This window comes from Daucus carota, chromosome 3 (genome assembly GCF_001625215.2).
Source record: "Daucus carota subsp. sativus chromosome 3, DH1 v3.0, whole genome shotgun sequence".
In the NCBI taxonomy this organism is placed as follows: Eukaryota; Viridiplantae; Streptophyta; class Magnoliopsida; order Apiales; family Apiaceae; genus Daucus; species Daucus carota.
Window position 1 is genome coordinate 11,909,000 of NC_030383.2, and position 21,313 is coordinate 11,930,312.

A 21,313-nucleotide genomic window follows, 5' to 3' on the forward strand; every position below is an offset into this window, starting at 1 on the left:
CTTTCCTCCTTAGACTTTTCTAGGACAGGATTTACAATGGCTCGTGACACTCTTTGTTGCCCACCTGCCTCATGCACTTGTATAATTTTTAGTGAATATCCCTCTCCTTAAACATACAAAATTATAACTTACAACATTAATGGTTTAATTCTTAAAATTAACCATGATAGGAAATTAATACAATGCTTTATATTATATAGAGTTGTTTTTCATGCTTTCTCCTCCACGGAGTAGTTGTGGTATGTTCAGGTCAATAGTGTTCGAATTTAACTAAGATGTGATGGAAAAATCTTAGAGAAAGGGATGGAGTTGGATGGGAAGATTAAAGGTAATATGAATAAGGATTACTTTCCATCTGTAATGCCACTGGTTACATTATCATCATTACAGATTTCACTTACATTAACAAGCACAATCTAGGCTGTGAATTTCATCACAACGTAAATTGAATACGGATCTGAAATTTTCTCTTCAGTAATGTATCAGTTCATAAATATATGTGAACTCTGAATAGAGAATTGTCCAAGTGATGTATCTTTCATGTGATAAAAGGTAGCGGTTTAACTAGCAGAGTGTGACACCAAGGGTCGCAAGCTTAAGTTGTAGCATTTGACATCCTGAAGATTCTGAAGCTTACTGCAGGATCATGAAACACAAGACATGCAACATTACTGGTTTAATTTTATTAATTTATACATAACATGACAATCATTAGAGCCTACAACACACTGACACATGCAAACATATTACTGCCACTTATTTCTTGTTGCTAGAACAAGTATATAATTGATTTTTTAATATTTTGTTTAGTTGTTGCCACCAGACCCTGCCCTGGAACCGGCATGGGAACCAGCCTCCGAGCCTGCTTCTGAACCAGCTCCTGAACCAGACCTTGACCCGGCATGTGAGCCAGCATAAGAACCCGCTTCAGAGCCTGCTCCAGATGACCCGCCTCCAGAACCGGCACGTGATCCTGCATGTGAACCTGCTTCCGAACCTGCTCTAGACCCGGATGACCCCGAACCAGATCCGGATGAAGAAGATGAACTTGATCCCGAACTAGATCCTGAGCCAGAACCAGCACCAGCTCCGGACCCTGAACCCGAGCCACCCAAGCCTAGACCAATCCCAGCTCCAATTCCGACACCTATTCCACCAAGGTCCAAACCTAAGTCCTTCCTAGCAACTCTGCACTCTGATACTATAAAAGCAGACATTACAAGAACCATAACACCAAACCCTACAGTATTTCCAGCAGCCATTCTTTCTTTTTAAAGAAACTTGAGGAAACTTAATATATGCTTGCTTGTAATATAAGTTTGTAATGTAATTGATGAAGAATATTTGTATATGTTTACTCTGCATGGGAACTTGGCTATTTATAGCCATGTTTGTGCAGCTATGATCAGTAATTTTGGTGTGTATAATGATTAATGTGATTTCAGTGGAGTTGGTGGATAGAGATGAAAATGCTGCATGTGGCTAATATTGCATGTTTTGTGGAGGATGTGTAATTTATCGGAAGTGCTGTATATTTTTAAACCGAAGACCAGATTATGATATCCACCTAGACAGTGTAGTGGAGTTCATTGTTGACATTCTTTGGTACATATATTGCACAACATTGGAACCATTTTCAAATGTGCGCACATTTTCAATCTGCGGTCTCTATAGCACCAGATGTATTAACATTCACATTTTCGTAACTTAAATCATAAAAAAGGTCAACGACTTCTATAATACGTGAATACATTAATATTCATATTTGCATAATTTAGATTTTAAAAGACCATGTTTCGAGTGAGTTACCAACATCATTATACTTTAAGCAGATGGCATCACGAGTCCTCGGGTACATGACATGTTAAGTTAAGTTGGTTAGAATAAATAGGACATCACTAATAACCTCTTTGTTTGATAATTTGAGTATTTGAAGTTGCATTCTCATTAATACCTCTTTGTTTAATAACTTCAAATTCTCATATCATCAAACAAAGAGGTTATTAATTAGTTGGCTAGAATATTAACATGCATTAATATTCATATTTGCATAATTTGAAGTTGCATTCTCACTAATACCTTTTTGTTTAATAACTTCAAATACTCAGATCATCAAACAAAGAGGTTATTAATTAGTTGGCTAGAATATTAACATGCATTAATATTCATATTATAGTAATTTGAAGTTGCATTCTCACTTCTCTTCTCAAACAAAGAGGTTATTAGTGATGTCCGAAAATCATCAACCAGAAGGATCGTTACCCAAAAAAAACGTCAACCAGGCAACAGATCGGGAAGATCTTCTCTCGAGGGATGAGCTAAATGTTGGGCATGAGGATTAGACAGCATAATATCATAAAAGTCCATAATACAAAATAGGCCCGAGCTAAGATATATACATCACATACATAAGCAGATGACACAAATACTCATTCTAGTCCTATTAATAATTCCGATCATTTGGGGAAAGGACTTGTGGAGAATGGAGAGAAAGAAATATACTTGTATATATTATATTATTCATAAATATTTATACTCTGATCAATATGATAAACAAAATATCTATGCTCTGGCTCAACAAGATTAGTTATTCATCATTTAATTAGCATCAAATTGAAATAACTTGTTTTCATCCAACCTATTGTACTCATCCCACTAACCATAACGTTTACCATCTATAATTTGGTGCAAATTATTAGTTGATGCTGTCTATGTCAATAAGCACAAATTTAACATTTGTTCCGGGCGTCCATGTTCCTTACAAAGACATAAAGATAATCGGCACCTAAATTTGTTAGGAAGATCATTAATAAAGCTGTGACTTTTTGGCCGTAGAAAAACTGTGACCAGCAAGTGATGATGGTCAAATTGTACCCAGCTGCTAGCCACTGTGATCAATTAATTTCGATCGAGATTGATTCATATCTCTAACTGCATTCATATCTTCTTGGCTCTTGCTCTTTGCTTACATGTATTCTTTAGCTAGGCTATATAAGCAACTTAAAACGCGACAAGTCTTTTGTATACTCCCGAGGAAAAAGGATCCAATCTTCCTCCTTTCTCTTTCAAGCTCTTCTTTTCACGTATTGTATTTATCATTGCAGATTTGCAGTGCTTGTTTAATGTTGTGCACATTATAGCATTTCATTGCACATTGCGGATTGGGTAACATATATACACACATACATAAAAACACATAACGTATATGCAATCTTAAGAAGAAATCATGGTCTCTTCTCTGTCAACTTGGCCAGGCCAAATTTTGGGGTCCTTGAAAGTATGAATTTTTAGTATTATACTTGAGATTATAGATTTTAATGCAGTACTGTGTGTAGATCATTCTAAAAATTTGTTCTTTTTTGGTACAGTATTATATGCTATATGGACTTTTACTAGGAAAAGCTATTTACAGTGGATGGGAAGAGGGCTCCATAGATTGGTGTCTCCATATATTTATCCTATGTGCACTCAGAGCTCTTTTGTATACTTTATGGAATGCTTACAGCAACATGCTTTGGATTAATCGCAATCGCCGCATTATTCAACGAGGAGTCGATTTCAAGCAGATTGATAACGAATGGCACTGGTAATTAAAATACTGTAGCGTAGGTTAGCCCCTCTGTTTCCGTCGTTTCTATGCTTAATGTATGGTCAAATTTTGCAGGGACAATTTTATAGTTCTTCAAGCACTGATTGTTGCATTAGGGTTGTACAAACTACCAGCAGCTCTGAGAGAAGAAATTCCAGTGGTGGACACAAGAGGGTTCATTGCTGCAATTGTTCTTCACATTGTTTTTTCCGAGCCTCTGTACTATGTGCTGCATAGATGCTTTCATGGAAGCTACCTTTACGGTCATTTTCATTCGGTCCATCACTCCTCACCTGTACCCCAGCCCTTCACTGGTAATTAATTAGATCACAAACTGATTCTAGAAATTGTGTTGTATTTAATTAGTTGTTGATAAGTCTTTTTTTTGCAGCTGGACATGCTACTTTATTGGAGCAACTTGTGATAAGTGGGGTGATGGGGATACCTGTGATTGGATCATGTGGTATGGGTTATGGATCCATAAGCATGATCTATGCTTATGTGTTGACCTTTGACTTCTTAAGGTGTTTGGGGCATTGTAATGCTGAGATTGTTCCTCATCAGATCTTTCAAGCCTTTCCGGTGCTTAAATATCTTCTCTATACACCAACGTAAGTGTTATTCCTCTCCTTTTTAATTCCATATATATGTGTCTGTGGCCTTGTGTAAACCTAAATCAAGGTTAGTAGATTATTAGCTAGCCTTGTGTAAACCTAAATCAAGGTCAGTAGGTTGTTAGCTAACTTGTTACGGGGTTATGATAGAATACCGGACTCAGTGATCACATGCTAACCCTAATTAATACTTCTTACTTAAAGTTTTTCCTCCCTTCGTCTCATTTTAATCAACTGCTTTTGACTTTTTTAAACGTATTTTAAGATGTTAAAAAAATCACATCTAAACATAATTATTTTTTATAAAATTTATATCAAATAAAAGTTTAGATTCTAAATTTTTATTTGATATAAGAACTGAATTTTTTTATTGAGTGTAAATATTATTTTTTTACACTTCAATGTACGTGTTAAAAAATCAAACATTAATTAAAATGGGACAGAGGGAGTATTTAATTAGCAAGTTCGACATATTCGCTGACCGCTTAATAAATTGCAACTTAATGTTGTTGAATTGACAAATTAAATCTCCGCACTTCTCGATCACCTTGCCCATCAGATTGTAACTTTAATGAAATATATTTTCATATTATAGTATGATATCGTTATGGTAACTATTATACATGGAAATGTTGGATTTGCTCTTTCTAACATTCAATTCAAATGGAGTAAATAAAAATGGGCGATTCAGCGTGTGGTCCGTGTTTAAGGATTTATATTTTGTCTCTTGATTTGGCAAATGCCATACGTTTTGCAGTACATTAATATTTTTTATCTTTCCCCTTTCGGCAGCAATAAATTTGTAACTACTGGGGTATGAGTCACTTGTTTCCGTTTAATTATTGAATCGTATAATTTTTTATCTGTGTATGTAATTAATAATTGTCACCTAAAGTAGTAAATGCATGATCACCTACCAGCACAATTATTCTATATATATATAACCCTTTTATCAATTACACAGTGTAAACGTGTAATACACAGTGAGTGTGTTAATTTAATAAAACTTTCACTAGAAATATTCTATTGAATTATTCGTGGGTCTGTGTACTTACGTAGATGTGTTTGTATAATTGATTAGTGTTGCTCAAATTTGCAGATACCACAGCTTACATCACACTGAAATGGACTCAAATTTTTGCCTTTTCATGCCTCTCTATGACGCTTTGGGCAAGACCCTAAATACAAAATCATGGGAACTGCAAAAAAACTTAAGCATGAATGCAGGTACATATCATCAAATACAATTAATTCTCTGAAAACAGTAATTTTCGGTGATGGTCATTAATAGAATTCAAATACATAGACAGCAAGTACTAAAATCTTCGAGAAGATGATATAAACGTAGACGATAATTGGTGGTCATACGATACCGGCACATAAATGCCACACTGTTTAGTTCAAATGTAGTTACATACATCGTTTGAACTGGAGCTTACGTGTACTGTAACATTAAGATATTCCACAGTACTTATGAACTCTTGACATGTAATATGTTAATGCAGATAAAAATAAGAACATACCGGATTTTGTGTTCTTAGCTCATGTGGTAGACGTGACGTCTTCCATGCATGCTCCATTTGCGTTCAGATCGATGGCGTCCAAGCCCTTTGCTATGAAACTTATTCTGGTGCCTCTGTGGCCAATAGCTTTTTTATTTATGGTAGCAATGTGGGCCAAGTCCAAGACATTTTTGGTCTCTTTCTATAATCTCAGAGGAAAGCTGCATCAAACATGGGCTGTTCCGCGCTTTGGTTTTCACGTAATATATGTTCTATTCTTCCTTCTCATTTTTATATTTTTTTAATTTAGTGGAATTGAACTTTCAATTTAATTTTGGAGTTGGTTTCCTTGCAGTACTTCTTGCCATTTTGTAGCCAAGGCATTAATAATCTGATCGAGGCGGCTATTTTGAGGGCTGATAAACTCGGTGTCAAAGTCATTAGCCTGGCTGCTTTGAATAAGGTAAATTTGCACCAATTAACCATTGACGTTGACCTAGAAGACATATATGCATGCGTGGTCTAAAACACTGTTCATGATATACTTGAATAGTTGAATTACTTCTTACGACGACGTTGTAGGTAAGAAGAATTAATTAGACATGGTTGATCGAATTTAGGTGCATCTAGTGATGATTATAAATGCAGCGCAACTACTGATACTGCTCTAACATGTGCTTTCATTGCAATATACTGTCCGGACTAGCTAACCTAACTGCGAGACCTGATTGATTTTGTCTACTTCTAGAAACAAATTATTGATTGGAAATTACTAGGAGTACGTGTTAGTCATATTGTCCATTCCAACCCAAAATATCCTGCGTGTTTGATTACTAAGGCCGACTTTTATGAAAAAAATTGAAGTACCTATTTATAATAAAAACAAAGCACTTTTTAAAGAAAATCAGGAATTAAGTAGAAAGTTGCGGAACTTATTTATTTTTGGTAAGTAACTTCTACTTCTCTCTGTATATTATTATAGTAAAACCCTATTTTCCTGAATTATCAAACATTAAAATTATTCAAAACATAAATAGCTCGGGAGTCATATTAACCTACTTATCAATTAATAATACACTTCTCTATTTTAAACATTACTTTAAACAATAATTAATTTTTTTTAAAGTTAATCAAACCGTCTCATCATATCTGTAATCTACTACTATTGATCACTGTTATGGGCTGCAACAAGATGGACCAATGTCGAAAAAGAAGTACTGTGTTCACAACAGAAATTGGAGAGGAGAGCCAAAAGTCATTTCTAACCGATCATGTGTTGGGCACTTGGAGGCAAAAGTTGGTTATTTGTTGGGCACCTCCCAAATTACTTAAATTACAATTTGTATCTCTTAAGCATTGTTCGTAATCGAGAATCTGTAAAATAATTGCAGAATGAAGCTCTTAACGGAGGTGGTATGCTATTCGTTGAGAAGCATCCAGATCTTAAAGTTCGAGTAGTTCATGGAAACACATTGACAGCTGCTGTAATTCTTGACGAAATTGATCAAGATGTCACAGAAGTTTTCTTGACCGGGGCTACTTCTAAGCTTGGAAGGGCTATTGCACTCTATCTTTGCAGGCGAAAAGTTCGGGTTCTAGTATGTCATCACTTCTCAAATTCCATCACAGTCTAATTATATTTTTGTCCAAATATTAATAATCCGAAACTGCAGATGCTAACCTCAGCAGCTGAGAGATTTTTGAAGATAAAGAAAGAAGCCCCTCCGGAATTTCAGAAGTACTTGGTTCAAGTAACCAAGTATCAAGCAGCAAAACATTGCAAGGTATGCATAGACACGGACAGAGACAGCATGGGGCAGTGGGGTACTTGTCCGGTCCCACTGACCTTCATAATATATGCATATATCTTCTATATGTTTAATTGAAAATTTGTTGTACCTTCGTGATTATGGAGCTGGACCTTCCCAGTGAAGACACGAGTTTGAATCCAACTTGTGACAACAAAGTTGTTTTGTCGATGGAATTTTTTTCTGCCCCTGCTAGGCTAAAATACTAGCTCCGGCTAAGCATAGATGTCAAGTGTAAATTTTGAGAAATAAAAAGGTGACTAACCAATTAATGAAATTTTTGTAACTACAGACATGGATTGTTGGGAAGTGGACAACTCCAAGAGAGCAAAAATGGGCACCTCCTGGAACACATTTTCATCAGTTTGTGGTTCCACCAATCTTGGCCATCAGAAAAGACTGCACCTACGGTGATCTTGCAGCCATGAGACTACCAGAAGATGTAGAGGGGCTCGGATGTTGCGAGGTAACGACATTTTCCAGCCTCTTAAATTATTCAAGATTACAGACCAGCATTGCTGTAATTTGGTTGATCTGTGATTAATTTTACGGAATCATAAATATGGAACAGTACACGATGGACAGAGGAGTGGTGCATGCTTGCCATGCGGGTGGGGCGGTGCATTACTTGGAAGGGTGGACACACCATGAAGTTGGAGCCATTGATGTGGACAGAATTGATATTGTCTGGGAAGCTGCATTGAAGCATGGATTTAAGCCACTCTCATACAGTAACACCAGTTTAAAGAATAATTGAATTTGTAATATATTTATTTTATCCATTTTTTTTCACTGCCCTGCCAATGTTTACCTAAGATACAGAGACTGCTGTGGTGAATCATTTTTACATGGTTTCATTTATACTTACTTCCAAGTCTAGTTCTGTAGCTATGGTAACAAATTGCACAAGAACTAGAATACCTCAGATCCTTCCCATGGAATATGATACTCCCTCTCTTTTTTTATATGACACTTTTGACTTGAGCACGTATATTTAGGTGGGTTGACCGGGTAGTAAAAATTATTATTTTTAATTGATTTTTTTTTTGAATTAAAATTTTGATTACATATTTTTATTCAAAAAAAAAAATTTTAAAAATAATATTTTTAACTACCCGGTTAAAACATTTAAAAGTTTGTGCCAAAAAGTCAAACGACATATTATATTAAAAAACTGAGGGAGTACCGAGTTTGCAACTCATGGAGAGAAGTATAGTAACACGGTCGAGGGTTACAAAAGAAAGAATAATATTACTAAAGAGGGAACAAGAATACGGAAAAGAAGACGTCGACAATATTTCAGAAAGCAGCAACATTACACAATTATATATTATTTTATTAATAACACCGTTCTCCATCTCTGTTTAATATCATCCAACATATTATTCGGGTCCTATGAGGGGTCCAATTAACAGATACGAGTACTAACAGACACAACACGTTAACCTGCCTGTTTGTGAAAAGGATGAATGATGCAGCTACATTCATTCGCGTATACTGTTACAACTAAATTTTTGGACTACTCTACTCGATAAAGTACTTCTGTTGCCTGATTGTAATAAATTTTGTGAGAAATGTGCATCAGGTGAGAGTGAGACTTGAGAGTAACAGGGCACATAAGGTGTAGATTTCTGCATGAACCGAGCAAGGTTGTGAAATGAAAGTGACAGGTCAGGTCCTGTTATAATCAAGATCTATTAGTTTCACAAGAACCCATGATAGAGAAGATGCCCCCTATGCAAATATCAATAGGAAGCTTAAGTAGAATGGTTGTCATCATCTCAGAAAAAACCTTTCAAGAGGTCCAACACATATTTACTTCTTTGGGACAGAAATCTGCACGTGTCTTCTCAAGATGAGTGGACAAGACGATTTTAAATCACTCAGGAATTATTTGCTTCAGGTTCGCACAACTCAAAACTAACGAACTAGTGAGACTTGGCTGTGCAATGAAAGAACAATGCATCTACAGTGAATCACATATCTTACAGTACTATCTCAAGATTAGTGTTGCTTCTTTTTACAATTTCAGTCCACTAATTTGATAATCGCATCTGAATTTTTCAATGGACCTCTGTGCAAATAATCACATCCAAATTTCAGTTTGCTATTTTAAAAAATCACAACTACCCAAGATTGTCATTTTTTTTAGGCTGCTAGATCTGAAAATTAGACATGACAATTTAAAGCCAAAAGAATTCTTACTCGTGCATACAAATTCACGTCTTTATGTGAAACTATTAGTCTATTACCCCCAGTCTAAGTTATCAAAGCAAGGATAGCTAACAGGTAAAAAAAAGTACTCTTATCATAACAGTCCAAGTAACACCTCAAGATCACATTGGTAAAAAGTGATAGCTTTCATCAAAATTAAGATACAAAAGAAAAACCCTGTTGCTCATTTCTTCTTTCCACCCTTGGCAGCATCTCCAGCCTTGGTCTGCAAATAAAAAAGGTAAAACACAATGTGTTAACTTCAAGAAAGAAAATTTGGCGGATTCAGGAAAAGGAGGAACATATAACCCAGGACCTACCTTCTTCACACCACGGATTTTCTTGGCACGGTTCTTCCTCTCCTTGAGTTGTTTCCTTGACTTCTCAACCTTGGTATCAAGTCCATTCTGCCAACACAAGCTCTCATTAACTTTGTGGATTACATTTTATGTTTATAAGAAATCTAATAAGTATACAGGTAGCATAGCAATCAGGTATTGCTACTATGTAAAGAGATCAATATGTTTGCTAAAGTGTAATTATTCAAAGAACATGTTCATATCCCCTACATAACAAGGTTATCAACCGCCACATGCAAAATAAGGCTACAGGTGCATTTTTTACACTCACTTTTGCTAACTTACACCTAAAAGCAAAAGAGCATTACATCTTGGCATTACATGTCACCATTAATATTGCAGATAATATCTACTGGGAATCAGTTGAAAATAAAAGTAACAATCGATTTTAGAAAATAAACCTTATCTAAATATATCACTTCAAATGTTCCATCAGCAAAAACAGCAAAATATATTTTGAATAGAACTTCTGAGATTATTTAATAGGGTGACTAAAACAGAAATGATTAAGCTATTTAATTTAACCCATGATAGGCAACTTAGCAAGAAGGACAAAATGCTTATGTTCTTCCCACTCTTTTGAGCAATTAGGCAACAAGAAATTGCTGAACCAGAAATCGTCTAATAAAAAAGGGTAGCCTGTAAACAGTAAACTTCAGAGAAAAGGTTTGGCCTAGGAATAAAAAAGAGTGTAATGTACACAACTATGTAAGAAGATTAACCACCAGTACGCAAAAATGCAGCATTCCAACAGAGATTTTCGTTATGATACCTCAATAATGAAATATAAGAGATGAAATTCAGATGACTATAACTTGCATATGGTGAAAAGTTTACCCTGATGAGTCTGTATTTAGGTTCATATTTCTTAGCACTCTCAACAGAGTCATAAATCAACCCAAAACCGGTTGACTTCCCACCACCAAAGTGAGTACGGAACTTAAAAACAGAGATAGCTTGGGTGTCCTTGACAGAGTACAACTCAGCCAACTTCTGCTTCAACTCAGCCTTCAACAAGATAATAAATATAGATAAGCAAAGAAATCATTATCACTAAAACAAAGGTTTGGTAAACAAAACAAGGGCAAACAAAGTAAACTACCTTTGAGACATTAGCTTTCCCAGGATGAAGAACATCAATGATCTGCAGAGGACAATAAAAAAAGAACCACAAATAATGAGCAACATATCCAGGATGTGTAGTAAAGAAGCCTAATTAGATGCATTCAAAGGTTTGAATGAACAATCTATACTTGTATTTCTTATTTGACTAATTGTATTTTTTTAAGGAACAGGCCTGTGAATCTGTGATACTTACAAGTCCAAGTGCAATAGAAGAATCTAATTGCTATTAGAAAAAATATAGTTTAAGGATTAAAATCCTTACATCACTGTAATCATTGGCATAAAGTCCTTTAAATAGTCTAATCTGATGTTTTTTACAGAGGACTATATATAGTCTAATCCCTAACAATCTAACACATACAAGTCATGTCAAACAAGTAAAGGTATTAGCATCTGAAAATTAAAGTAAATATACTCATAAAACTAGCCTTATGTCTAAACAAAGAGATATTCCCCTATATTTCATTATCCCTGTTAATCCTTAATATAATTCATTTGCCAATTATACGGGGGATTAAATAACTTGAGGAACTATAATATAATTGTACATTATTTAATCCCATGAAACAAACATAGCCCCAGGTTACTAGCCATCAGAAATATACACTATGAGACTTAATAATCACAAGAACAAGATTTTGCAGACTAGCTTACAAAATTCATATTAAATTAATCTATTATGTGTGCCCACTTCCTCCCCTCCCAATTATAATCAAACCATGAGCACCCTATTGATATACATAATAATTAGTAAACAAAAAAAATACAATTATGATAAATGAACTTAACTATCATTTCATTTCATTTCCTCAGTAGCAAAAGCAGTCAACTCATCTTACTTCGCGAGATACACAAACACTATTTAGTACGACAGAACTCACCACCAACCCGGAAAACATTTCTTCATCAGGAACATAAATGTGAGTCATTAGCTCATATCATATAAGGGTTTTATATCGAAGTGCACAAATTCTCGTGAAAAATACCAAGTGATTACCTGATCTCCACAGGGACTCATATTAGCCACTAGAATCAGTATATATATCACTATGTTAAATCTTGAAAAATAATTAACAAAAAACTTAACTCATCCTAATCAGCAGATGATGTGTGAGCCACATGGATTACAAAAAAGAACTAGAACCGAAGTCACAGGGAAATATAAAAAAATTGCAACAAACACATCATCTGTTTGTTAACTTTTTCATTGATATTTTTTTATTCAACCGAATGTTATATAGTGATTATAATGTCTTAAATGAGTCTCCTTAGAGACCAGGTAGTCACTTAATAGTTTTTTTATAGTTTTTGATGAAAACGGTGGGCACTTTGATAGTAATACACTATCATATAACATTGGGGTTACAATTAGCTTAAATAAGTGAATTGAGTTACCTAAATATTTCAGAGCAACTAAATCATAAACCTTGTAAGCACAAATGTGATTAAATCTACCTATACTGTAAGCTCCCTAAACTCTATACATTGCTGTTCGGTAATAATAAAGTAAACAACTAGTAATTCTTGTCTGAATAATCTACAAAAGCAATCATAACGTATTTATAACGAAAAAATCGACACAAAATATTTAAAATAACACATGGTTGAACCAGAATAAATACATACGAATTGCTTCCTGGAGAGCAGCCTATTGGTCATGAACTTTCGAGTTCGAATGGTGACATTCTTGTCGGCCATGGCTGCTGCTTCTTCGACTTGATCAAATTTAATTGAAGCTCAGAGCGCCGACAGTGAAACGCAGATGTAGCGACAAGGGGCTAAACCCTAATTTTTGTAATGTAGGAAGGATTTGTAAAACATGGGCTATGATTAGTCCAGGTTAGTTGTTAAAGCTCGGCCCAATAGATTGATCGTTGAACTCTCACCCAGTCCAATGCTTTCGCTTTCGAGACGGTTGGAAGTTGAAATATGGAATACTGAGAGCAAGGCAAGCGAAAATATTTCGATGATGGGCCTGGATAACTAAATTTATAAGAGCAGGCCGAAAGTATTTTATAATTAGCGGTTTTGTAAAATCTTAAATCAACCCGTGATCCGCAAACCAATTAACCCGGACCAAGCGATGCGGTTTTTGATGGTTCGGTTAAGCGGATTGATCGGTTTATGACTAAGACTTATAATCAGATGTGAGGATTCATGAATAATACTAGAAAATAAAGTATTATTTGTCTTCAACGGATTTGTGGAGAATCAAGTTTGAGGTTTATATTGCTAAACTAGCATAATAACCCGTGCGAGGCACGGGTCATTTTCTAGAAAGCTACCGAAATTTGTATCGCTGTTAGTCAGTATGAGAAAAAGCCCCATAACATTTCTATTCAAACTAATCTCTCTGGCATTTTGTTTTTAGCTTGTTAAGTTTACATGAGAATGCTTACAAATATAGGGTAATTTACTATGTAGGGCGAAATATTCTTTCGTTATTTGTCGATGGGTATATTGAAATATGTACTGGGATCTGATAAAGCCTTTGATGGTTGTACATTTAGTATGTTGCCAAAGAGACTTGTAGCCCCAAATAATAAAGATTGTTGTATGGTCATGTTTTACTTGAATTGCAGACTGACCAGAATTATTGCTAAGGCAAAAAGTATTTCAGCTTATAAGTCTAAATGGTATGATCGACAAATGGTATCATCCAATGCTGGTGCATGTAATAACAAATCCTTAATTACTCACTATTTTCTAATAAGTGTCATAAAAGTTGGATAAAACTCTTTATATGTGCCATGTGTTTTTATCAGCATCTTGTAGCATACAACTGGAAGAAAGAATAAGTGAGTCCTCATGCGAGGTGTATGAAGGAGCCGCTTGAGATGATGATCATCTGTGTGATGTAGTGGAAGCTAGTTAGAAATGCACTGCGCTGAACCCAAAGACACACACAAAATTATTAGTACAGCTATAAACACACACACACGCACGCGCGCGCACACACACACACACATATATTAGCAATTTTGTGTTGCTGAAATTTTTTGGAAAATATTTACTCCATTTACCTTTTGACATACATGGTCCAGGATTTGCCTCCTCACATAGCCATGCATATAAGCTGCGAGACTGCTTTATAAACTATTAAATCACTTTCTTTATCAGGAATTTCAACAGAGATGATCTCATCAGTACCCTCTGGAGTTTATATTTTGTCCCCCTCAGCCATTCATAAGACAATGTGAGCATGTGAAAGCCCCGTTTCCAAAACTCTACTGTATAGACAACTGGAAAGACAAAAGTGTATGATAATATCAAATAGCAGATTCTTAATATTAAGTATATGGATGAACTGTTAAACATTTATTATATCTTTAAGGGAAAAATTAAAGTAATCTAAAAGCGATTAATTATGAGCACAGGAACATTAGAGAGATTATGCAAGCTGTTTTTATTGTATCCTCAAACTAATACATTTAATAAACTGAATTAAAATATATATGAAAGTGCGTATAATAGCCGCAAAGTGGAAGATCAACCTTTGTATGTATTAAAGGCAGTTTTTTGTTTATTTGTATTAAAGTCTATTCTCAACATGACCTTTATGTTTTAGACCGACCTGAGCAATCCTTCACGCAACCTTCATTAGAAGCATTTAAGCAGTCATAATCAGTGTAAGAGAAACCTGAAACAAAACTGAAATATCAATATTTAATATTTGGGACGGGGCTTATATATCTAACCGAGGCTTCGGCTGCAGTCCAGCTTGCTTGCTGCGTAAGCCTAGAAATAATATGTAAAAACAGCTTCTGTTATTTGCATCAGCAAGAGTCACTGGTAAATAATGAGTATTTAGTTTGTCATTATCTATTTATAGAAGATGATATTATAATTATTTAAGACTATAACTATGTATTGTTTGTGAGATTGCTCCAAAATGAGGATGAACATATCAGCAGTTTCTTTTACTTGGAATAGGAGGAAATTGTTATGCATAAAAAAATGAAAGCTTCGAACAATACCTGAAGTGCCTTTTTCTCGAGTTTGTTCATCATAGAAAATTGTTTGAGTCCTTGCATTCACATTCTCACCCAAAGAAATATCTAGAGCCTTCTTGGTATTTTGTATCCAAGGATGATCAACAATTATCAACCATTATTAGGTTACTAAAATTTAAAACTCAAGCAACTGGTTGCAACTTGCAAGCACTAAAATACAAATAATTTCATGAAGTTCACATAAAAAGAAAATGATAAGTTATTACCAAGCACTTCCTGAGCAGTAACATGTCTCTTCATATCTGGATTAGGCATCTTCTATACAAGGTCCTTTACACTATCAGATACCATTGGCCAAGAGCCTCTCTTAAAGTCTACAACAAACCTAACGATTGCCTGTGCAGCTCCTTGTTCAGTTTTTGCTCAGTCATATAATATAAGATTAGTATATCTGAGGCTTGAATAACCACAAAATTCAAGTACTCCGGAAAAATCATTGTTAATATAGTAATTGTTCATGCCTACGATATCATAAAAGCATGTTCCACTAAAAATAAATAATTTTATAAACAAAACAAATTGTAGGATATTCATTGGCTCAGTGCCAAGAAGCAGAATATTGATTGCCATGGGAGAAAAAGTGAACAGCACGAAAACTTGCATCCTCCCTTGGCCAAACCACGTGAAAGTTGAGGTTCTAAAAATTGTTTTTACTTTAATCTTATTATACCCAGAAAATTATCAAGCTACTGAGCTTTCCAGCAGCGGCCTCATGATTATATTACATATTTGCACAAATTTACGCATACACTATGATTTGATTTCAAATAATATGATCAAAGAATAGTACATATGATCAAAGAATAGTACGCAATCAAAGAAATAAAATTATTTCAGAAACAAAGAAACTAACCGGCCCAAAAGGGCGGGAAACCACAGGGTAAAATGTGGAGAATCACACCAGCACTCGAACATATATCTTTGAACCATAATTGAGCCTTAGCACCTCAGGTGCCATGTAGTAAGGACTTCCTACAATTTCGTTAAATGTGCATCAGCAATGTATGCTTATCCAGGCAAATTATCTTGATTGTATATTGGAGCTAATCAGTCATGTGTTCTCCACCACCCCTGCAATCCATCAATCCAACAATAGTTCCCTGGAAAGAATAAATGAACGTATTACTAAAGAAGAATAACATCATAAGTAATATGCCTTCTTGTTGGATTTCAGAAATATATTACAATACACTGGACAACACATATTTGCAAGGCCACTCAAGTATGCATCATTAGGAGAGCATAAGAATGTTTCATGTCATAACTCTTGATGCCTCCCTTTTAGACTCAAATAAAATAATTTACTTCAGTTATAACCAGCCCATTTTCTATTAGCTGCTTTACTCTTTATTTATCGATTTAAACAATTTGGTCTTCTTTCCTTTTACATACCAATGTGTGCTGGAGCCTACAACGATAAGCAAACCTGTTGGAAAACGATAATCTTCGTCTGTCCAATATATTTGCAATAATCTTCATCTTTCTTGACAGGGCCCCCTATCTTTACCTATAATATGTACATATTGTATATATAAACATGAGAAGATTTTAAATAAATGAGATTATCTTATATAATAACAAATCTGTAATGAGTCCACAGTCACACAACAACTTGTAACTCAATACTTTCAGAGGTATTCACAACTCACGAAGCACGCAGTGAAAATGTGAACAGGAAGGGAAACAACAAAAAAACACCATAAAAATTTTAAAATCTTATTATGTGTTATATATACCAGTGACGACATATTGTATTCAATTAAGAAAATCAGGAATGTTATATAATTCTATATTCTGCACTAAGTCCACAGTTGCAGAACCCCGACGGGGAAGGAAGCACTGGGTATAATTTGTTCCGTGTACACATTCTTCCAAGTGCAGTAATCATTGTTTTAGCATGTATCTTTAACTCGTTTAAGACTTGAGTAAAATAAAAACTTGCTCTGGTCAGGTATCACTTATATAAACATGAAGGTACCCCAATTGTTGCTCTTTGCTCTGTTAAAGCATCTTGCCTAAGATAAAAAAAAGTTAAAGATTGAACAGCAAGATTCTCAAAATCTCCTGCAGCAATACCAGATCAGAATTTAATACAGCCAGAATTATGGAATCTCACGCAACATCACAGACTTTGTAATTCTAATTTTTAGTAACATCATACTCTCATTATGTCAAATGAAAGCTTCCGCCTGGAAAACATGCAAGTTTAGAATACAAACCTTGATGGCTGGCACGCCTGGCATTTTGCCTCCGCTTGGACAGCTTTCTCCGTTCTGCAACATCTTCTGTGATAGTGAGCTTCGGCCGGCCCCTTTAGAAGTGCCATCTCCAGAAACAGCTTGTAATGGAACAGGTCCTTCTACATGTGAGGTAATTTCACTTTTCTTTGACCCTTTTTTAAATCCTACTGCATTCATCTATGTCCCATGACCGTTACTTTTAGGGGCCAAATAGATATAAGTGGTTAGTGCCGCATACTTCTCAATGGGTATACAACATGACTCCTGTAGTGACTTTTTCCCATCAGACGGAAGAAGGTAATGGCAAGCAAAAGTAAAAAAATGGATTTATTAAATTATTTCAAGACCAAACTAAACCCGACCATCAATCGCATGAAAAATCACAAGAAGCTGGACACCAACTTAAGCCTGAACATGAAAAACACCTATGACCAAATTGAATAAATTGCGAGAGCCAAGCGTGTAACACAAAACCCAGAAATCAAGAGAAGGCATGAACTTACAAACCTCCACAATCGGCCATATATATGTGTGTGTTGGTCCGATCACAGCCCTAGCGCATCAAATCTAAAACGGTGTAGAGAAAATGAAAAGAACAGGCGCTTGCAATCGAAGTCTGTACAGACCAATGACAGAGTTGAGCAACACAAGAACCGCCGCGGCGTTCCGCTGGAGAGAAGCAGATCTCGTGTCTGGGCAGTGGTTAAACCACGTCTGTCGCAGCAGCATTTGAGATTTTGGGAACCTTCCGCAGCAATTCAGATTTGTGCACGGTGGAGCTGAGGGTTGGAAAGGATGTCAGCCCACCACACTTGCTCAGGAGGAGATAGTAGCTCTGGGCAGGCTTAGATTTTTTGCATCGGGCTTGGAACCTAGGCTCGGATAGGCTGTGGGCTATAAGCTAGCTTTGGAATTTGGTATTTTATTTGCTCAGGAGCTCGGTTTGACAAGTACCTGTTCTGCTATAATATATAGAAGTAGATTTATTGTGCAATCAACAATTGTGTTGTATGAAGATACAAAGTACTCGGTGTATCCGAGTTTTTCTTATAATTTTTCTGACTGAATGATTGTATTAAGTTTTTCCTGAGTCCAAGGATTAGAAGCAGCTTCCCTCCCTCACCCATTAACCGTTGAAATTCCATCTTCTAAAAGAAATCAGAAGGCGTGTATAACTCCATTCTAATCGTCGTGTTAGGGCTCATCTACGGATCTACATGTCAAGATTTCGACATTCAAAATCAAAAGTGTACTTATTCCGATTCTTAATTTACATGTTTATGTTTATGTGACTATTTGTTTTCTTAGTATATTCAATATTTTATGTTTTTAAAAGTGTTGATGTGATATTCAGATTTTCTCCTTATGTTTGTATTTGTGCGCGATTATCAATTGTTGTAGGTATTGTTTTATGTCATAATTTTGTCTTTTTGATTTCTCTGGTAGATGAGAATGTTGGTGAAATGTAATCAAACTTATTCAGTGTATTAGGTACTTAATATGTTGGCTTCTTATCAATTTTTTGAGTCACAAGTTTTATTTGATATTGTGTTTTATGATCTTCTAAGGTTAGAATTTGTTCATCGTTGTTAGTGACATGACGAGATACGGTGATTGTTGGTGATGATAAGATGGTAGTATCAATTAGTGTAGTTTTGAAAAATATTTTCATTAATTTTATTGCATGATTAAAAGTTTTGCTTTGTAAAATTGGTAAGGTTGTTGCCCTCTTTTATTAAATTGAATTTCCTCTTTTATTAAATTGAATTGGCTTCAATAGTAGTTATTGCGGTTTAAATTTTAGCTTTTTTAAATGGTAAGTTGACTCACTTGATTGATGTTAATCTTTGAATTTAATTTTTCTCGAATAATTGCTTGTATATATATGCTCTAAATGCTTTAATTCTCATTGATTAGAGTTTAATGTTATGGGTGACCATGATTGATGGCGTATATTCTTGGCCTAATAAACGGCAATTCAGTGCCATTTTGTTGGCTTGTTTATTACATTTTATTTAAGTTGTTATTTAAAATCTTAGATATTTTTTGAAAATTGCAACTTTATATTTTAATATTTTTATCATTAATTATTCTTAGTAATTAATTATCTGGTTATATATCTAGCCAAAGGGTCTCCCTTTGGTTAGATATATTTTTTTTCTGTTTTCTTTCTTATATTATCTTCTTTTTGTCGAATTATTTTTATATTTATCATTTCATTCACTTTTACCATCTTTTGATTTTGATAAACTATACTGATTTTAATTATTAAATTTATTATATTTTCTTGTTATTAATGAATCGTATTTATTTCAGGTAGCGTGGTCTTACAAGTTGGGACGTTTTCTTTTCGGACACTAAGGTCTTATTGTCTAAACTTCCAGAGACATTTTCATGTCTTTCGGTTAGATGATAAGCTTTTTTGAATGAAAGAAACTCCTCGGAGTATTGGCGTTTATCGATACGAGCAAGTGTATTTTCTGTCAAAAAAAAGTATTATTTGTCTTCATTTACACAATTTCACTAAGTTAAATTAAAATACAAACTTTAGTATAATAAAATGCATAAACTTGAATCGAAGTTGTGGATTACTAAATTAATATGACTTGTAGTTGGTATTGATGAGGTAAATAACTAAACAACAACCCAGCAAGTATAAACTAAAAATTCAATATATTTATATATAGGGGTGGGTTCTGGTACAAACTTACAAACTTTATGTGTTCAACACATATATAATTTGAGTTCAACATTTTTTTAACATATTTTGTTGAACATCGATTAAAATTTTGTTGGAGAAGTACATAAACTAATTTTTCAATGTAAGAACTAAGTTAAACGTATTATATAACTAATATTTATATTTCTGGACCCTACCCAAACCCTAGAGGTATAGTTTAAGCATCTTTATAGATTTGTTCAACACAATGATAATTAGTTTTCTACACCCGATGTTGAACCCTAGTTACAAATGTGTTCAATGCATCATTTATTTATGCGTTATTTTTAAAAATTATGATGTTTTTTCAAGAATTTTCAACATGTATACTTTCTATAACTAAGGATTAACATGATGGGAAAATAAAAAAAATTCAAAAAAAAGTTTGTAAGTTTGTAATTTAAAAAAGTTTTTATTTGATCCTATCCCTATATATATATCAAATATTTATATTGTATATATATAAATATGCGGTTCGGTTTTATAACTGGTTGTTTTAATATAAAACCGAAACCAACCCACAAACCACGGTTTTTTAAATTAGTCGAACCGAAACCGTAAACCTCATTTTGGTTTCGGTTTGGGTCGGATTAATATTGAATTGGTTTATGCGGATTTTGCGGTTTAAACCAGACCGTGATCATCCCTAGTTGCTTGAGCTTTTCTTATATTTTTGTGGCATGATATACTTGAGTTGTTTCATCCTCCATGTCACTTAAATATAACAACTTATCTTTAACATTGATGTAAATGAAACTAAAAATTTGAAAAGATACTGCGATTTTGTTTCGGACGAAACAAATTGATTTTCCTTTCTCAATTACATTATGTTTCCATACTCGAACCAAATCATCCTTAAAACATTGACAGGATATTAAAATAGAAATACGTAAGCAAATAATTCCAACTATTTACTATTTAATATAACATCTATATTATGTTTGTTTGGGGTCAATGAAAATTGAGAGAATGGAATGAAAGTTGCACTATAAATTAGTTGAATGTTTAATAATTTCATTCCTTTCACCATTTCATTCTTAGAGCATCTCCAACGGTATTGGTTATAATCGTTGACTAAATTGAACCTGCAAGATATTATGTAAAATTTGTTGAACCTGTAAGACATTATA

The 21,313-nt window shown here is 34.5% G+C and overlaps 4 protein-coding genes across 21 annotated transcripts; 1 reads left to right on the top strand and 3 right to left on the bottom strand.

Annotated features, from left to right (window-relative positions):
* Nucleotides 1-661: 661 nt before the first annotated feature.
* On the bottom strand, nucleotides 662-1,349 carry LOC108213163 (cell wall protein IFF6-like). The gene has a single exon (XM_017384922.2). The coding sequence runs from the start codon at nucleotides 1,260-1,262 to the stop codon at nucleotides 807-809; it is 456 nt and encodes a 151-aa protein (XP_017240411.1). The 5' UTR covers nucleotides 1,263-1,349; the 3' UTR covers nucleotides 662-806.
* A 1,673-nt stretch (nucleotides 1,350-3,022) lies between these two features.
* Nucleotides 3,023-8,380, top strand: LOC108211069 (very-long-chain aldehyde decarbonylase CER3). Its single transcript, XM_017382560.2, has 11 exons — nucleotides 3,023-3,277; nucleotides 3,369-3,586; nucleotides 3,665-3,903; nucleotides 3,981-4,200; nucleotides 5,303-5,430; nucleotides 5,709-5,965; nucleotides 6,061-6,168; nucleotides 7,097-7,303; nucleotides 7,379-7,489; nucleotides 7,806-7,979; nucleotides 8,085-8,380. The coding sequence occupies exons 1-11, from the start codon at nucleotides 3,227-3,229 to the stop codon at nucleotides 8,268-8,270; spliced, it is 1,899 nt and encodes a 632-aa protein (XP_017238049.1). The 5' UTR covers nucleotides 3,023-3,226; the 3' UTR covers nucleotides 8,271-8,380.
* A 1,423-nt stretch (nucleotides 8,381-9,803) lies between these two features.
* On the bottom strand, nucleotides 9,804-13,002 carry LOC108211278 (small ribosomal subunit protein eS24z). The gene is made up of 5 exons (XM_017382836.2): nucleotides 12,838-13,002; nucleotides 11,189-11,230; nucleotides 10,924-11,094; nucleotides 10,048-10,134; nucleotides 9,804-9,953 (listed from the first exon to the last, which is right to left on the bottom strand). The coding sequence occupies exons 1-5, from the start codon at nucleotides 12,907-12,909 to the stop codon at nucleotides 9,912-9,914; spliced, it is 414 nt and encodes a 137-aa protein (XP_017238325.1). The 5' UTR covers nucleotides 12,910-13,002; the 3' UTR covers nucleotides 9,804-9,911.
* An 862-nt stretch (nucleotides 13,003-13,864) lies between these two features.
* Nucleotides 13,865-18,565, bottom strand: LOC108214063 (uncharacterized). Of its 18 annotated transcripts, none has more exons than XM_064088571.1 (7): nucleotides 17,444-18,531; nucleotides 16,651-16,731; nucleotides 15,431-16,324; nucleotides 15,189-15,276; nucleotides 14,786-14,851; nucleotides 14,235-14,453; nucleotides 13,865-14,098 (listed from the first exon to the last, which is right to left on the bottom strand). In XM_064088571.1, exons 1-3 carry the CDS (start codon nucleotides 17,639-17,641, stop codon nucleotides 16,268-16,270), a joined length of 336 nt encoding a protein of 111 aa, XP_063944641.1. In that variant the 5' UTR covers nucleotides 17,642-18,531; the 3' UTR covers nucleotides 13,865-14,098; nucleotides 14,235-14,453; nucleotides 14,786-14,851; nucleotides 15,189-15,276; nucleotides 15,431-16,267. The 18 variants fall into 18 exon arrangements, 16 of the variants coding, with proteins under 16 accessions (XP_063944641.1, XP_063944642.1, XP_063944643.1 ...); XM_064088572.1 differs by having other exon boundaries at nucleotides 14,786-14,949; XM_064088573.1 differs by having other exon boundaries at nucleotides 15,189-15,279.
* Between the last annotated feature and the right edge of the window lie 2,748 nt (nucleotides 18,566-21,313).

Excerpts from the sequence above, each read along its gene's own strand:
- LOC108213163 (XM_017384922.2), bottom strand. The coding sequence starts at position 1,262 with ATGGCTGCTGGAAATACTGTAGGGTTTGGTGTTATGGTTCTTGTAATG.
- LOC108211069 (XM_017382560.2), top strand. The coding sequence starts at position 3,227 with ATGGTCTCTTCTCTGTCAACTTGGCCAGGCCAAATTTTGGGGTCCTTG. Across the intron at positions 5,431-5,708 it reads AAACTTAAGCATGAATGCAG|ATAAAAATAAGAACATACCG; the intron begins GTACATATCATC and ends ATGTTAATGCAG. Across the intron at positions 7,980-8,084 it reads AGGGGCTCGGATGTTGCGAG|TACACGATGGACAGAGGAGT; the intron begins GTAACGACATTT and ends AATATGGAACAG.
- LOC108211278 (XM_017382836.2), bottom strand. The coding sequence starts at position 12,909 with ATGGCCGACAAGAATGTCACCATTCGAACTCGAAAGTTCATGACCAAT. Across the intron at positions 11,095-11,188 it reads GGAAAGCTAATGTCTCAAAG|GCTGAGTTGAAGCAGAAGTT; the intron begins GTAGTTTACTTT and ends ATCTTGTTGAAG. Across the intron at positions 9,954-10,047 it reads AAATCCGTGGTGTGAAGAAG|ACCAAGGCTGGAGATGCTGC; the intron begins GTAGGTCCTGGG and ends TTTTATTTGCAG.
- LOC108214063 (XM_064088563.1), bottom strand. The coding sequence starts at position 17,641 with ATGAATGCAGTAGGATTTAAAAAAGGGTCAAAGAAAAGTGAAATTACC. Across the intron at positions 16,732-17,443 it reads CAGGCGTGCCAGCCATCAAG|GTAAAGATAGGGGGCCCTGT; the intron begins GTTTGTATTCTA and ends TACATATTATAG. Across the intron at positions 16,325-16,650 it reads AGATTATCGTTTTCCAACAG|GGAACTATTGTTGGATTGAT; the intron begins GTTTGCTTATCG and ends TATTCTTTCCAG.